The following is a 17,982-nucleotide window of genomic DNA, read 5'->3' on the forward strand; positions in this document are numbered from 1 at the left end:
TAATGAATTTTTATCTTGAAAATTTAAATGAATTTGATTATATTTTTTAGACAAGAGAAATTGGAACAGTTGGCTGCCAGATTTGACAGAAAAGCTGGTATGCGTGAAACATGGCTTAGTGAAAATCAACGTCTGGTGTCACAAGATAACTTTGGCTTTGATTTGGCTGCTGTAGAGGCTGCGACAAAGAAACATGAGGCTATAGAGACTGACATTTATGCTTATGAAGAACGGGTTCAAGCAGTTGTGTCTGTGGCTAGTGACTTACAACAAGAAACCTACCATGATATTGACAGAATCAATTCAAGGTATATTACATGATGATAAATAGATATAGGAAGATGTGGTATGAGTTCCAATTAGACAACTCTCCATCCAAGTCATAATTTATAAAAGTAATCCCTAATTTAAAGTACGGTCTTCAACACAGAGGATTTGCTCACACCGACAGCAAGCTGTCAAGAGTCTAAAAATGACGTGTAAAAATTCAAACAGGAAAACCAACAGTCTAATCTAGATAAAGAAACGAGAAACACTTATGAACCACATCAACAAACGACAATTACTGAACATCAGATTCTTGACTTAGGACAGGAGCAAATAAATGCAGCGGGTTTAAATGTTTTAATAGGTACCAACCTTCTCCCTTATCTAAAATAGTAGTATAACATCACAACATAGAAAGATACTACACTATGAAATATCAATTGAAATGGCCTAAGTCAATCAACAGGTGCCATGTACAGTATTCAAACTGACACAATTACATTGTGCTGTTCCTCAAATATCAAGTATATGAAAATTCAAATTATATTACTCAAATGCTTTTTACTGAACCATTACAATTTTTTCTTTTGCGTAAGAGGCATTGGAAGAGCAGAACCGTTGTGATTGGAATTGAGCTACAATAGAGAGTTTATAGCTTTAGTGTATAAATTGACAAGAATCTATTGTTTTATGACCATTATTTTGAATTGCTTTTTCAGAAAGGACAATGTACTGAAATTATGGAACTACTTGATAGAACTTCTCAAAGCCAGACGTCTCCGTCTGGAACTTTCGCTTGGCATACAGAGAATCTTCCAAGAAATGTTATATATTTTGGACTGGATGGAAGAAATTAAGGCAAGGTTGTTATCTGAGGACTATGGTAAACATTTGATGGGTGTGGATGATCTGTTACAAAAACACAGTTTGATTGAAGCAGACATTCATGTTCTAGGAGAAAGAGTTAAAACAGTCAACACACAAGCTGACAGATTTGTTGATGGGGACTTCTCAGATGTTGGAGGTAAAAACTTTATTAGGTGTAGCTTAAATATGGAAATCCCTTTGTTTGATCCAAGTTGAATAAAAAATGAATATTCAATTTAGAAGCTTAAACTGAATACATTTCACAAGTTAAGGAGTAAGAGGAAAGAATTTAGGATAAAGCTCCTTATCATACCAGCATGATCGGAAAATAAAAGAAATGTTTCAGTATTCTACACATTTGATGATTGTTACAAATGAATAAAGCTAAAAAGATTAGAGAGGTAATTTCAATGCTAGGTTCATACAGAAAGACAATGAGCTGTTGAATTTAGTCACATATATCACTATTTGCCTTATTCTTCTATTCCATGAAAAATTGTTTAGACTGACATGAAATTTAAAAATATCTTTTTATAGGCTATCGTCCCTGTGAACAAGAAGTAATTAAGGAACGTATGAACACCTTAGACACTGCATATGATGAACTGATAGCCTTAGCTGCTGAACGTAGAGCTCGCCTGGAGGAATCAAGAAGATTATGGCAATTTTATTGGGATATGGAAGATGAAGAGGGATGGATCAGAGAAAAGGAACATCTCATGTCATCACCTGATCTGGGTCATGACCTCACCAGTGTTCATCTTCTTCTCAATAAACATAAGGTATAGTCAAGTTTTTGAATCAGAATGGAAAAATTATATAAGAGAAGAAAAAAATAGACACAATTTATTCAGCCAAAACTTAAGTGAAGTTTTCTTTTGATTTTGTTTTCAGTTTAAAATAATGATTGTAAAACAATTACTATAAATAAAATTTGAGAGTTAAGATGGAAATTTGTTTTTACTGGTACATAAGTATTTCAAGAAATTTTTAAATTTTGTTGTTTGATTTCAGGCCCTGGAAGATGAGATGACTGCCAGACATACCCACTTGGAATCTGTCTTACAAATTGGCAATGATCTCATCAACGCAGGAAATTTCGGAGCTGATAAGGTACAGCAGCGTATTGATGAGATCAACCAACAGTGGGATAGTCTGATGGATCTAGCTGCATTCCGTAAGAAGAGGCTTCATGAGGCTGTCGACTTCTACCAGGTAGGAATCAAGATGATAGAATTTAGGAAATTTGCATGTTCAATTACAGAACAAATACAAAAATTTACAACTATTTTCCTGACTATTTATTGATTGAAATCTTATGAATAAGTCTTGTTCACAGATAAGTTTGATAAGGTCAGGAGTAGTGTTATTCATAAAAGAAATATACAAAGAAATAATTAAGCTTTGATCTGCAATACATCATTGAGATCCCATGGTAGTAATCCTTTCATTTTCACGAAAAATTTAGGTTCAGGGGCTGTATTACATTATTTCAATAACATACCTCCCACCAAATCATTTGATAACTTGTTGCATCATTCAATTCCTGGATTCTTGTTTTGTAGTTCTTTGCTGATGCAGATGATGTTGATGCCTGGATGATGGATACACTAAGATTAGTATCCAGTGAAGATGTTGGCAAGGATGAAGCCAGTGTTCAGTCATTACTGAAGAAACATAAGGTTTGCTATTACTAAAGGATTTAATAAAAGTAACATATACATTTGTAAAAGATTGAGAACAGTACATTCTAACCATGTTAAATAGAATAAAACTTTTCAGTTGCTTATCTAAAATGAAATATAAGAATGATTAATACCTTTGTGTCCTAAAATCCATTTAAAGAATCTTTCTTGTCTGAAAAATAGGAGTCATCTTTATAAATGAATAATTTTATTCATGGTTATATATAGCATTCATATCATATGAATTCTAAGATAATATGTTTACTTTTAGGAAGTGACAGATGAGCTTAAGAATTATGAATCTACAATACAAGCCTTACATGAACAGGCAGCAAGTCTTGGTGAAGAGGTAGGTCTTATAACTAGAGTTATGAGTTGTCATCATTTCCCGTGTCTTAAAATGTTTAATGATTTTATTGGACAGATTTCTTACAAAATAAATACTTTTTAAAATTGAAAGCCACTTGCTTCTTATTGATATTAGAAAGCTTTAAAAGGAGTTTTTAAAAACTGACCAAAATAAATCGTTTGTAGATAATCCATTTTGGATTTTTTTCATGTAACTTCCATTGTTTATTGTATCTTAATATGTTTGCCTTGTGACTACATGCTAAAATACTAACTTTTGTAGGACTTGGAGAATCCTGAAGTACCAGCTAGATTAAGCCAGGTTGACAAACGATACCAAGAACTACTAGAACTGGCTAAACTACGTAAACAGAGACTACTAGATGCTTTGTCCTTGTACAAACTCTTCAATGAATCTGATGGTGTGGAAACATGGATAGATGAAAAGGTTTGATATGATTTGATCTATATTATTATATATTTTGATTTGGAACTGTTTAGTTAGGCTTTAAGCTTTATACAGTTGAGTATAACTTTCTTAGCGCCATAAAACTCCATCAATACTGTTGATTCATTAATATTTATTGGATATCAATTTTCTTGAATTTCCTGGGTACAGAAGAACCCAGATTTTAATGTTCAATGTATTACAATTCTTCTAAAGGAATGTATGCAAACTTTGCCAAAACCACGAAATTAAATATGGACGAATATGCAAGTTTTCCTCAAACCACGAAGATTGGTACCCACAAAGTTAAATGAATCCACAGTACACCAAAATGTCTACAAAGTATGTTGACAACATCAGTAATGTCTACAAAGTATGTTGACAACATCAGTAATGTTTACAAAGTATGTTGACAACATCAGTAATGTTTACAAAGTATGTTGACATCAGTAATGTTTACAAAGTATGTTGACATCAGTAATGTTTCCAATGTTTTGTGTAAACTTAATTCCTTATTACATAAGTGTCTAAAATACAGTAAAAGATCCAGTGAACAGTAAAACATATAGTCAAAAATAAAAACATAAAAATAGTTGTTAAATTTGTTAAAATCAGACTTTTTACCAATTTGAATAAGTTAAGTGTATTAATTGAATATTTATTTTTTTTTCCAGGAGAAATTCTTGACCACTATAATTGTTACAGATTTGATATTTATTTTTTTTCCAGGAGAAATTCTTGACCACTATAATTGTTACAGATGACATTGAGGAGCTGGCAATAATGAAGCATCGCTTTGATAGTTTCGAACATGAGATGAATGCTAATGCATCAAAGGTTGCTGTAGTTAACCAGCTCGCTCGTCAACTTCTCCAAGTGGAACATCCAAACGCTGCTGAGGTTATTGAGAAACAGAATGAGCTTAATGACAGGTTGGTTTATAGATAGTTCAATGAGATATATTTTCAGAGTTATGCAAATTAGAAATTCTTAGATGAATTTTATAGGGCAGATAATTTGAAAAAAGATAATTACACTATATATCATAAAAAGTAATTAGTGTTTAAGTAACTTGAAAATTTGTAATTCTAAAAGAGATGCCCTGAGACAAAACATATTTATTGTGAAATTGTTGGAATGCTTCAGATTTCTTAAATGGAAAATGTCTTTAATTTTGTAGCATATTAATGCATTGTTATTTCTAAATGATAAGGTATAGAAAGAGAGACCATCTTTTTCTAGTGGTTATATTATGTTGTTATTTTTTCATCATGAAATATTTGATCTTTTGTGAATCACAATAGTAATGCCAATCAACAATGACTAAGTTATGTATTTGTTAACAGTTGGAATGAGTTGAGAGATCTTGTTGACCAGAAACGTGAAGACATCAACTTAGCCCATGGTCTACAGAACTTCCACATTGAATGTAATGAAACTATTGTAAGTATAACATTTTTCAATCATTGATTTTGGTATAATTCTTATTTTCTTCAGAACTGATTTTGAACTGATCAATTTTGTTTAATTTTGACTGTCTTAGTTGTTTTCTTTTATTGCTAAAGTTAATTCAGTATTGTGAAATTAATCTTAATCAATTCATAGTTCTAGACAAGATATTAAATTCTCTATCAAGTAGAATTTTATCTTTTATTCACAAATCATTACTTTATTTGTCTGATGTAGTATTCTTTATCTACTTATCTACTAAAAAATTGTTACGTCAATCACAGAATGAATGAAAAATAAGCCTGGTAAAACTTCAGGTTTTGTTTACCTTTTTGATTTGTTGTTGTATTATATTTGATTGGCATATGTGTAAACAATTCTATGTATCTGTACTTTAGATTTGTCTGATGTTTTAATTAAATGATCTTCACAAAGTGTGATCTTTATGTTTCAAACAAGATACATATATACAAATTATCTTGTACCTGTGATGTCTGAAATAACATTGGAACTTAGGTCAACAGATGTACTGTGTTTTGGTACAAATTTACAAATGTTACTAATTAATGTGGTTGTCCTTTGCAGAGCTGGATCCATGAGAAATCTAAGGTTATTGAATCTACAGATGAACTTGGAAATGATTTGTCTGGTGTTATGACATTACAGAGACGTCTCAGTGGCATGGAGAGAGATTTAGCAGCCATTCAGGCTAAGGTATAGTTACTGACTTTGATACACATTAAAATAGCATGATTTTTTTAGCAGGTAAATACTTGCTTTTAAATATAAAAGATGAGGTTCTCAATATTCAAACAAAGGGAAATCCAGCAAAAGTCCTAGGATTTTGTTGTTATTGAAATTAAACTTAATGCTTAACAACATTTCTTCAACATTAGGACAGTTTTATGTAAACATATATGTAACCAATAGGTGTCACTTTAAAAATATGGTAACCATATAGGAATTTCTCTTTGCCCTTGGAAAACATGTTTAAAAATGCATTTTTTTGGAATAACATTTTAAAACCTTTTATTTTTACTTTTAACAGCTCGAGTCCCTTCAGAATGAGGCTGATAAGTTACAGGATGAGAAACCAGAGGAAGCTCAAGCCATCAGAGAAAAGATTTCTGAAATCAACAATGTCTGGATGGACCTCAAGGAAATGGTAAGTACTATCTTTTTCCTTTCTTTTGTTTCTGTCTTTATTAAGAAGTATTTTTTTATAAGTTCAAATTTCGTTCAAAAGAAGAAAAAAAAATTTTAAATGTTCTGGATGCTTTAAAGTTTCCAACAATTTGTATTTGTAATAACAAGTATATAATTAATCACTAATAATAATTACTTTGCATTTTCCAGTTGAAAGAACGTGATGAGAAACTTGGAGAGGCTGGTGAATTACAGCGTTTCTTGGGTAACTTGGACCACTTCCAACAATGGTTGTCGCGTACACAGACAACTGTGGCCTCTGAAGACATTCCTAACAGTTTATCTGACGCTGAAAAATTACTGAACCAACATCAACAGTTGAAAGACGAAATTGATGCTTACTCTCCAGAACACGCCAAAATGAAAGAATTTGGTGACAAAATCACTGAGGGACAAGAAGATCCACAATATATGTTCCTCAGACAGGTTCAAATTTTATTATTATTTGATAAAATTTAAGGAATCTTTGTTATTTGCAAACAATGAATATTAATATGAAAATTTTTTTAGTTAAATTTTAAGTTTCATATCAAAATGACAAGATTAGTTTACTTTGAAACAGGATTTCATCAAAATGGGAAATTTGTATTGTTAATAGTAATGGAAAACTGAAACAGCTAGAAATACTAATACTCAAATGATTGAAGTTTGAATGTTTATATTGTTTGTAGAGAATACAAGCCCTTGACAATGGATGGGAAGAACTTCTACAGATGTGGGAAAATAGACAAAATCTTCTGTCACAAAGTCTTAACTTACAGGTAATTATCAGTGTTACATTTTCAATTTATATATACGATGTTAATGTTTTGTTGTTTATTTAGACTTGAGACAGTTCCTCGTGTCGTATGCTTTTTAAGACAATGAAAAATTGTTCTTTACGGTACCCCATGTCATTGCAAGATTGTAGTTTATGAGAAACTTTCACTTAAAGGTAAAGACGATCTCAAAAATAAAAAAAATAAAACCAATCTAATCAGATCCTAATACATGATTATTAACCAATTTCTGATAATTTGTTTATTAGATCATTATAGATCTACACAAGGTATCATTTACTGACGTATATGCACCAACTTATATGTTGTGAATTTATTTTCTAGATGTACTTACGTGATGCCAAACAAGCTGAAGTCTTACTTAACCAACAAGAAAATTTCTTATCAAAAGAAGAAGTTCCTGTAAGTAGATCACCTTCAGTAATGCATGTATACCCCTTGTCAATGTCTCATCATATATCATTGAAGAGAAATTTGCTTGTCTACAAATATTAATTTAAATGAAAACTGATCTAATTTAATCTTAAGCTGGGGTCACACATTCACGATTTTTACTGCCGTCCTTGACAGGACCATTCCCGATTAAAATTTGTCAAAAGTCTGATCAAGATCCTGTGAATCGTGGATGGAAGTTCGATTTGTATCTTTCGCCAGGTAAAATTCGACCGAGTCTGTCACGACTGCGTCCCGATTCTACCGAATGTAATCCGACAGAGATCAGATAGTGGCAAGACAGTGAACTGACGCTGACGGAAGTTATCCGTTCGAAAACTGTCGGCATAATCGGGATGATCAGGTACTGTCGGAACGTAATCCTATCACGGTCCGCTCTATCGCATTGCAAACGGCTTTGTCTGGTCTCAGTCGTATTGTATTCTGTTATTGTCGGGACTTCTCCAGATCATTCCCGTTCTACAGGACACCGTCCCGAATACACAGAACATTGTTAGGAATTCGATCCGATACAGCAGAATCTGTCACGACATAGGCACGATTGTAATCCGACTAGACAAAATCGGCTGAGTTTCCCCGAATGTTACGGGACGCACCTAACTGTCGGGGTGCTTTGCCGAACTATTTGGACCCTTCCCGACCAGTAGGAATCTGTTACGAACTAAAACGACTGCGTTCAGACAATAATAGGACATTCCAGATAATTGAGGATACTAATCCGACTTTTTCACTTTTCGTGTTGTATCGCTATCTGATCTCAAACGGGAGCAATAATCGGCAATGTGTGAACCCCGCATTAGATTATAACCAGTATTATCCTACACAATTTTGTATTTCATAGGAGAAATGGACAAGGTTTCATCTGAAGTATTAGACAAATTATATGTATTGAAATATTAGAAAAGTTTTTTTGCTCAATTTTGTTTTCATCAGTTAAAAGTTTCAGACTTAAATTAAAGATTTAATATTTTTTACATTCTGTGATAAATTCATTCATGTTTCATGATCATTACATGTGAAGTAAATGTCTCTCATGTTCATTTCTCATAGACAACACTTGGATTGTTTGATCATCAGGTAATGAAGGTGTTGTCATCATATACATGTGTCTACATTTCTGTTGTTATTTTTGTCATATTCCCCCGTTAGAATTTAAGTATGAATAGTTACATGTACTGTAACATCTAAAGTGAATTGAGGGACTTCAGAATACATTAGTAAATGTAATTGTTTCAGAAATTATGAAGTTTGGAAATTCCCAATTTAATTATTTATTGGTGAAGGTTTTAAACTTTCCCTCATCCTGTTAATAAGTGCCTTCATTTTTACCAACTCCCTGTTGCTAAGTTCAGAGGACTGGAATTTGGTTTCATGATTCAAAATTTTAAAACTTTTTAATAGCTATTACTAGAATTGAGTACATGTGTAAGCACATTTTAAGAATTGCAAGTTGGAGAAAAGAAATACTCAGGATATTAGATAAGAGTATCAATCCATAAATGAAATCAGCTTGAAATTATATTGAAAAATACTTTTCAGAGTGAATAGTACATGCAACAGCTAATTTTAGGAAGCATAATTAAATTTTATGGCTGTTTAAGAAAATTTTAAAAATCTATTAGGTTATTTACAATCGGTATGTACAAAGGCAGTTAAAAAATTTATGTATTGTCCATGTTTTAACAGAATACACTTGAAGCAGCAGAAAACCTGATCAAACAACATGAAGCTTTCATCACTACAACTGATGCTAATGATGAGAAGATTAATGCAGTACTACAGTTTGCTAATCGTCTCATTGAAGACAATCACTATGCTGCTGACAAAATACACAAAAAAGCTGAAAACATCAATGAAAGGTGAGTTACAATGGGATTTTTGCCATATTTTGACTAAAATTCTGGCAATATTTGTGATATTTTAGATACTGTGGATTCATTTTTATGCCCCACCTACGATAGTAGAGGGGCATTATGTTTTCTGGTCTGTGGCTCCGTTCGTCCGTCCGTCCGTCCGTCCAGGTTACAGTTTTTGGTCAAGGTAGTTTTTGATGAAGCTGAAGTCCAATCAACTTGAAACTTAGTACACTTGTTGCTTATGAGATGATCTTTCTAATTTTTAAGCCAAATTAGACTTTTGACCCCAATTTCACGGTCCACTGAACATAGAAAATGAAAGTGGGAGTTTCAGGTTAAAGTTTTTGGTCAAGGTAGTTTTTGATGAAGCTGAAGTCCAAACAACTTGAAACTTAGTACACTTGTTGCTTATGATATGATCTTTCTAATTTTAATGCCAAATTAGATAATTACCCAATTTCACGGTCCATGTAATATGGAAAAGGATAGTGCGAGTGGGGCATCCGTGTACTTTGGACACATTCTTGTTTTTAGTGGGATATCAATTTTCGTGGTAAAAGGTGAACCAGGAATTCAAATGTTCAACGAAATACAAGTGTTTTATTGGCTTGTATGCAGAATTTGACCAATCCACGAAATAAGATATCCATGAAAAAGCAATTTTTACTGTATCCACGAAAATCCACAGTATATTACAGTTTAAATTTTGCACTTCTTCAATGATTCTTTTTCTCTCGGATAAATCACCAAAACTTCATTTTTGTAGTCAAAAAGGGCCCTTCTTGCACCTTCTCTTTTAGTGCTTACAAGTTTTAAAATGTAACTCTACTTAGAAAAATTATTATATTATGGTCATTATGTTATAAGAATTAATGCTTAGATAAATTTCATTAAATAAAATGAAGATTTAATATTTCAGACGAGATGTTAATAGAAATAGAGCTGGTGATCAGCTTGACAAATTACGTGACCAGTTGTTGCTGCAACAGTTCTTACAAGAATGTGATGAGGTATGTTAAATAAAAGCTTATATATATATATATACACAAATGTATACTCTAAATGCCATAAATTCCCTTTGAATATGCATGTAATATTTTCCTCTTGATAGTAGTCAAACATAATTCAATAACTTCATGAAATTTAATTTTTAAAAATCCACTTATATTGTTCAGGTCCATTACTTGCAAATTTAATCCAGTGGAATGCAAAAGTATCAACAAATATGTAGTCCTTGAAAAATACTTATTTGACCAATTTACTGCTGCTGAAAAAAGTATTTTTGAAGTTGTAGTTCATAGTAAAACATAGAATGTTGTTTTTACAGTTGAGAGACTGGTTACATGATAAGATGGCTGCAGCTCAGGACGAGACATACAGAGATGCTAAGAATCTACACAGTAAATATGTCAGACATCAAGCCTTTGAAAAGGAAATAGCTGCTAACAAAGACAGACTTATGAGACTGATGAAGGTAAATACAGTAAATCATTACTAATCATGGATTTTTTGGGGAAAGGGTTAATTATTTTAACAATACATTATAAGTTAGATTAATTAACCAGTATCATATAAATCTGGTATGTGAGATTTTAGATTAAAGATTCAATATTTTATTATAGTCTTACTACATACAACTACATATAGTTACACAATAAAATATTCATACAGGTACATATAACAAACATGCATAACAACACACTTTTAAATTAACATTGTATGTGCCAATCTTCAATCGGTCTTTAATAAAAAAAAAAAAATACAGGTTGGACTTTTTGATCATTATTAAGTAAAATGAAAGGCACCTCGTAGAGAAAGGATTATCTAAAATAAAAAATTACTGTCTTGCGTTAAATTATAAAACTTACAATAATTATGATTTCTAGGCTGGAGAAGATCTGTTACAAGATAAACCAGAAACACGAGAACAGATAGAACCAATTCTAGCCAGTCTAAATGAGCAGTGGGAGGAACTTGAACGTACAACAAAGGCTAAAGGAGAGAAATTGTTTGATTCTAACAGATCAGTACTGTATGAACAGAGTTGTGATGATATTGATGGATGGATGGACCAACTAGAATCACAGATTGTCACAGAGGAGGCAGCTAAAGATCTGACAACAGTTAATCTTCTCATGCAGAAACAAAATGTAAGTCTACTGGAGTGTTAGGTGTCACTGAATCCTCATTAAAAGAAATAATTGTCATATTTGTAGTTAAAATTGTTTCACTCAACTAGTACACGTTTTTGTTAAGGGGCCAGCTGAACCCCGCCTCTTGGTGCGGGATTTTCTTTCTGTGTTGAAGACCCATTGGGGACCTTGACCGTTTTCTGCTCTTTGGTGGGGTTGTTGTCTCTTTGACACATTCCACATTTCTAATTTCAATTTTATTGAAATAAGCAAAAACTTTCATGCAAATATTTGAAATGGAGAAGACTTCTGATGGACAAAAAACTTTTTTTCTCAAATTTCTATATTACATATTTTTGCACCATTGGTCAGCTTCTTTCTGGATTCATACCGGTATTTAAAAATAGTGACTGAACAAGCACATCATTCCATAAACAAAACATTCATTTGAAAGCTTTTAATAATACAAATATGACCATTTCATAATAAAAAATGAGAAAGTTTATTCTGACCTGTAAGTCCTTCCTATCGTTATTCTTATCATATGGAGTAACATTTTAATGTCTTGTTGGGAATGAAAGTTAATAAACTGTTTTATATATTGTCTACAGCTTTTGGAGTCACAAATGAAAATGAAAGAACAACAGGTGACAGAGTTAGATGAACAGGCTGTAATACTGAGAAAGATTGACCCTAAACAGGAAGCCATCATTGAAAAGAGAAAAGCTTTGGTTGCTGAAAGGTATGTTGGAGAGTTTTGATATTTCTGATCATACATTAATTTTGTGAAAGGTGTAACATAACTATTAATTTTACTTCCTTGTGTTCATAATCGTGTCAAAATTTTAGGTTTTTACTTCATACATAAGAAAAAATATTTTCTGAAATAGAATTTGGTTAAAAGGCTTTTAATATACAAAAATAAAGAGATGTGGTAGGATTGCTAATGAGACAACTGTCCACTGGTTACCAAAGGATGACTATGTTAAAACACTGTATGGACTTCATGACCACTTGAAGAATCTTCCAGTAATATTGCCCATTTTCTGAAGTAATTTAGGATTTTACCCAGACATAAATGTTTACAGATGCAATTTGTTAGTTATTTTACAATTGAAAAAAATATGAATATATGCTTTTTAAATTCAGATTTGCTAAGATACAGCAGCCATTAGTTCAACGTAGAGAGCAGTTACAGAAAGTCAAACGTATTCATCAGTTTGTTAGAGATGTAGAAGATGAAAAATTGTGGATCAATGAAAAAATGCCACAAGCCACATCCAGCCAGTTTGGCAATAGTTTGCTTACAGTTCAAATGCATGTGACTAAAAATCAGGTATGAGTAGTGGATTGAAAATGAATGTAATTCAAATATTTGTATCTCATTTGTTTGTATGTGGTTTATACATAAAATTTAAATTATGAATTTAATTTTGGAATCTCAGATATTAATAATTTATAAATAATTGATATAGTATTTGAAATTAAAAGAAAAAGAAAAATGTATTCTAGAAGGCAAAAAAAAAAAAAAAAGTTAAAATTTTATTGTAGGCTGTTTAAATTATATTGTTCTTGAATATTTATTATTATATTGTGTGTAGAACCAAAAACCAGGCGACAGAAAGGTAGTTCATTCAAGCTGCTATAGAAATATGTAGATATATATGGGACTTTTTATTTGAATCTTGAATTATAAATTATTAAACATTTCAAGTCTTCTAATACCAGAATGAAACATATCAGACACTTGTGTATTACATATAACTATGCAGAATGTGGTTACACAGGGCACAGATTTATAAATATATTTATATATAGTAATCTTTGAAAGAAAAAAAATAATACTGCTGCTAAACTGATAAATCTTGGGAAAATGATAATACATAATTGCTTATCCAAATAGATAAGTGAAGCTTCTTTGCTTTTTCAGCATGATTTTTAAAATGATTTATATGACAAAAGTAAATAGTAACCTTGCTGACCCAACTTTTTATTGCCAATCATCAAAGAAGAAAAAAAACGTTTGTTTTGCCCTACTCTTGTCACTAAACAGGATTTTAAAGAAACAAAAGTTTTAGATCTGGTAGACCGTCCTTGTCCGCAATTGATAGAAAACACTTGCTTCATATTTATTGCATACATTTTTATTTTACACTAGATATACACAAACATTGTGCATATATTCAGTTCCTATAATAAAATATGAGCAATTAATCCTAACCGATTTAAGGCTGCAATAATATATTTTTTCTGTGATTTATATAATATTTTACAATTTACATCTGTAGCTTTAAACACATCATTTTTTTGCTTGACTGTGATGCACTTATTAATTTTTCATTTAACAAAGAATGTTATTCATGAAAACTCAGTTAAGGTATATCCTGAAAGTTGCTATAGGCACAGACATCATATGACAACTATATAAAACTATTTACTCATATATCTTTATACTCATATGTGGGTTATATTTATGTATATCTTTCTTTTTGGCTTTTTTTGCACACACAGAAAAAACATCTTCATTTTCTGAAACAAAATGAATTAATACATTATTTTATTAAAAAAAAATCGGTGTTAAAAGTTGTTTTTATTTTCATAGACAAAAGAATGTTAGTTAGATTAAATCCGTTTGTCCTGTGTTTACATGAATATTTGTTATAATTCGAGTTTTGTTTAAGTGTTATATTAATAGAATAATGCTAACTAAAAAATGTATGATGTGAGATTAATTTGATCATTCAATTACAGTCATTACAAACAGAGATTGAAAATCATGAACCTAGAATTAAGACAGTGGTGGATGTTGGACAAGAACTGATTGATGAAGGACACCCACAGTCGGAGGAATTCAAGGCTCTTATTGAGGACCTATTGAATCACTGGCAAGATCTGAAGGATGCTGTTGTTAAACGTAATGAAAGAATCCACTTATCTGATATTGCACAACAGGTATGTAGATTTAGGCTTGACTTCAGAAAAAAAAATGTTTAGATATTTGGTTCTATGCCAAAGTGACCACCTTCTGATGACATCTAAACAATTTTTTTTATGCCCCATTTATGGGTATTATATTTTCTGGTCTGTGCATCCATTTGTCCGTTCGTTCTATCATCCTTCCGTCTGTCCCGCTTCAGGTTAAAGTTTTTGGTTGATGTAGTTTTTGATGAAGTTGAAGTCCAATCAACTTGAAACTTAGTACACATGTTCCTTATGATATGACCTTTCTAATTTTAATGCCAAGTTAGAGCTTTTTCCCCATTTTTACAGTCCATTGAACAAAGAAATGATAGTGCGGATAGGTCATCTGTGTACTTTGGACACATTCTTGTTTATCTCTTTACTGAAGTTAATGTTTGAACTAAAAAGGAGTTTCATTCATTATACTCTTGGGATCTAAAGATATGAAATAAGAAGATCTTGTATAATTGCCAATGAGACACCTCTCCACTAGAGAATGAATAACCTAGAAGTTTACAACTAAAGGTCACTGTATAACCTTCAACAATGAGCAAACCCATACGGCATAGTCAGCTATTGACAAATGTAAAATACTCAAACTTAAAAAAACTAACGGCCTAATTATGTTTTGTATGACCTGAATTTGAATATGAGTTATTATTATACCCCCGCTTTAAAAAAGGGGGGGTATACTGTTTTACCTCTGTCTGTCAGTCCGTCCGTCCGTCCGTCCGTCCATCAGTCCGTCCGTCCGTCAGTCAGTCAGTCCGTCCCATGAAACTTTCGTCACATTTTTCTCAGGAACTACACATCCACCCTTTCTGTAATTTGGTATCAACATTTATATATGTCAGCCACACCGTGTGATGCGTTTTCAGATTCATCACTTGACAACTTCCTGTTTACCGAACACTTGTCTGATTTTACACATGATAGCCAAGTTGAAAATTTTCGTCACATTTTTCTCAGGAACTACAATACAAGGATTTCTGAAATTTGGTTTCAGGATTTATATAAGTCAGCTATACCGTGTGATGCGTTTTCAGATTCATCACTCGACAACTTCCTGTTTACCGAACACTTGTATGATTTTACACATGATAGCCAAGTTGAAAATTTTCGTCACATTTTTCTCAGGAACTACAATACAAGGATTTCTGAAATTTGGTTTCAGGATTTATATAAGTCAGCTATACCGTGTGATGCGTTTTCAGATTCATCACTCGACTACTTCCTGTTTACCGAACACTTGTATGATTTTACACATGATAACCAAGTTAAAAATTTTCGTCACATTTTTCTCAGGAACTACAATACAAGGATTTCTGAAATTTGGTTTCAGGATTTTTATAAGTCAGCTATACCGTGTGATGCGTTTTCAGATTCATCACTCGACAACTTCCTGTTTACCGAACACTTGCATATTTTTACACTATTAATATTATCCACTTGCGGCGGGGGTATCATCAGTGAGCAGTAGCTCGCAGTTTCACTTGTTTCTTTCAGTATTATTATGATGCCTCAGAAGCTGAAGCTTGGATGAGTGAACAAGAACTTTACATGATGGGTGATGAACGTGCTAAGGATGAAATTGGTGCTCAGAACTTTATGAAGAAACATCAAGTATTAGAAAATGCTGTAGAAGATTATGCTGATGTTGTCCGACAACTTGGTGAAAAAAGCCGAGCACTTATTGATACAGACCATCCTGAAAGGTATTTAAAATCATTGTCATTTAATGAAATTGTTGAGTGCAAGTCTTTATATCCACGAATGACAAGTAGTTTTCCTATCTTATAAGTGTTGGTTGCTTAACATGACAAAGCCTGTAACTTCTTGTTCAACATGTGGTATGTTAATAAACAAGGCCTTTAAATGGGTTCAATTTTCATTGTTCATGTACTTTTGTATCTGCTTGTGAAGACAACCTTAAAACAAATGTCATGAATTGATTCAAGTCTGATCAATGCAAACCCTTGCTACTTTGAAAATCTTGTCTTTGTTTAAGTTACTTCTTTTCTCTTTTATAGTGACCAAATAGCAGTAAGACAGTCCCAAGTAGATAAATTATATGCTGGTTTGAAGGACTTATCCAGAGAAAGGAAGAGTAAATTAGAAGAAGTGTTGAAATTATATGTACTGAATAGAGAAATTGATGACTTAATGCAATGGATAGCAGAAAGAGAAATTGTTGCAGGATCACATGAATTAGGCCAGGATTTCGAACATGTCACAGTATGTATTTAATTTTTTATTGTACATTACAAAATTATTAAAAGAAAATGAATCAGAATGCATGCATTCAGTTAGAAGAAAGATTTGTTTCTCTAACCTGATTTAACTAATGTACACTAAATGTATTTGATGAACACACGATTTACCAAAAAAATGCTAGGAAAGGAGAATAATAACATCACCATCTTCTAGAGACTGTGGAGGGGGGGCTTCATTATTTATCAGATATATACTGCTCTGTACATAAATATAAAAAAAGAGTAGATATGGTATTATAGCCAATAAGACAACTCTCAACAAGGGAACAAATGACACAGAAATTAACAGCTATAGGTCACTGTATGACCTTCTTCAATAATGAGCAAAGTCAATGTTATACAGTCACCTGTAGAAGGCCACAAAATCACAAATGTTAAACAATTCAAAAGAGAAAACTTATCGCCTAATTAATGTACAAAAAAAAGAATGAAAAACAAATATGAATAGATATAGGAAGATGTGGTGTAAGTGCCAATGAGACAACTCTCCATCCAAATAACAATTTAAAAAAAAAAGGTAAACCATTATAGGTCAATGAAACATATATATACAAACAATAACCACTGAATAACATGGCTCATGACATGGACTGATAAAGCATTGATATAAAGTATTTTAATGATAATTAAACAAAGAAGATTGTCCAAAAGAAGTATTTTGTTCAGTTAGGGGAATCAATTTCACTATGAAATCCATTACTTGCAAAATTTTAATCCATGATATATGTTTATATTCCTATTAACAAGGTAATTTATTAATTTCAGATGTTAAAGGAAAGATTCAAGGAATTTGCTCGTGAAACAGAAAGTGTAGGTTCTGAACGTGTACAAGCTGCATATGACAATTGTGATCAGTTAATAGCTGCCGAACATTCTGATGCAGCTGCTATAGCTGAATGGAAAGACAATTTAAATGAAGCATGGAATGATTTACTGGAATTAATAGATACACGAACACAACAATTACAAGCCTCATGGGAATTACATAAATTTTATCACGATTGTAAAGATCTTTTAGAAAGAATATTAGTAAGTATTTATAATGTTATTTATAGGATGGATGAAGTGATATTAAACATTCAGTGGCAAATATCATATGCATATACATGATGGCAACATGGTAATGTATGAATATGAACTCTTCTCTAGACCTACTCAATAATCTGGAATTTTGAATTGATCCATTCTCAAGATGACTTCCCTCAGAAATGCAGAAACATGGCCTTACCTAAAAACTTTATTCTGACTCAGTTTTTCA

General features: G+C 32.0%; 1 protein-coding gene across 15 annotated transcripts in view; it reads left to right on the forward strand.

Moving 5' to 3' along the window:
* The window catches only part of LOC143068420 (spectrin beta chain-like), a 47,202-nt gene that overhangs the window by 16,625 nt on the left and 12,595 nt on the right, over nucleotides 1–17,982 (forward strand). For 14 of the 15 annotated variants that reach the window (XM_076242444.1, XM_076242449.1, XM_076242450.1 and 11 more), the window contains exons 10-34: nucleotides 51–308; nucleotides 987–1,291; nucleotides 1,672–1,916; nucleotides 2,149–2,349; nucleotides 2,700–2,816; nucleotides 3,091–3,168; nucleotides 3,451–3,615; nucleotides 4,345–4,547; nucleotides 4,962–5,058; nucleotides 5,650–5,778; nucleotides 6,113–6,229; nucleotides 6,421–6,696; nucleotides 6,942–7,031; nucleotides 7,374–7,451; nucleotides 9,189–9,361; nucleotides 10,278–10,368; nucleotides 10,686–10,832; nucleotides 11,245–11,508; nucleotides 12,102–12,232; nucleotides 12,640–12,826; nucleotides 13,092–13,115; nucleotides 14,242–14,442; nucleotides 15,958–16,166; nucleotides 16,482–16,686; nucleotides 17,490–17,753. In XM_076242444.1, the coding sequence (XP_076098559.1) occupies nucleotides 51–308; nucleotides 987–1,291; nucleotides 1,672–1,916; nucleotides 2,149–2,349; nucleotides 2,700–2,816; nucleotides 3,091–3,168; nucleotides 3,451–3,615; nucleotides 4,345–4,547; nucleotides 4,962–5,058; nucleotides 5,650–5,778; nucleotides 6,113–6,229; nucleotides 6,421–6,696; nucleotides 6,942–7,031; nucleotides 7,374–7,451; nucleotides 9,189–9,361; nucleotides 10,278–10,368; nucleotides 10,686–10,832; nucleotides 11,245–11,508; nucleotides 12,102–12,232; nucleotides 12,640–12,826; nucleotides 13,092–13,115; nucleotides 14,242–14,442; nucleotides 15,958–16,166; nucleotides 16,482–16,686; nucleotides 17,490–17,753 (4,255 nt within the window). The remainder of the gene's footprint in view (nucleotides 1–50; nucleotides 309–986; nucleotides 1,292–1,671; nucleotides 1,917–2,148; nucleotides 2,350–2,699; nucleotides 2,817–3,090; nucleotides 3,169–3,450; nucleotides 3,616–4,344; nucleotides 4,548–4,961; nucleotides 5,059–5,649; nucleotides 5,779–6,112; nucleotides 6,230–6,420; nucleotides 6,697–6,941; nucleotides 7,032–7,373; nucleotides 7,452–9,188; nucleotides 9,362–10,277; nucleotides 10,369–10,685; nucleotides 10,833–11,244; nucleotides 11,509–12,101; nucleotides 12,233–12,639; nucleotides 12,827–13,091; nucleotides 13,116–14,241; nucleotides 14,443–15,957; nucleotides 16,167–16,481; nucleotides 16,687–17,489; nucleotides 17,754–17,982) is intronic. The other variant, XM_076242447.1, reaches the window with a different exon arrangement.

This window comes from Mytilus galloprovincialis, chromosome 3 (genome assembly GCF_965363235.1).
Source record: "Mytilus galloprovincialis chromosome 3, xbMytGall1.hap1.1, whole genome shotgun sequence".
Taxonomy (NCBI): domain Eukaryota; kingdom Metazoa; phylum Mollusca; class Bivalvia; order Mytilida; family Mytilidae; genus Mytilus; species Mytilus galloprovincialis.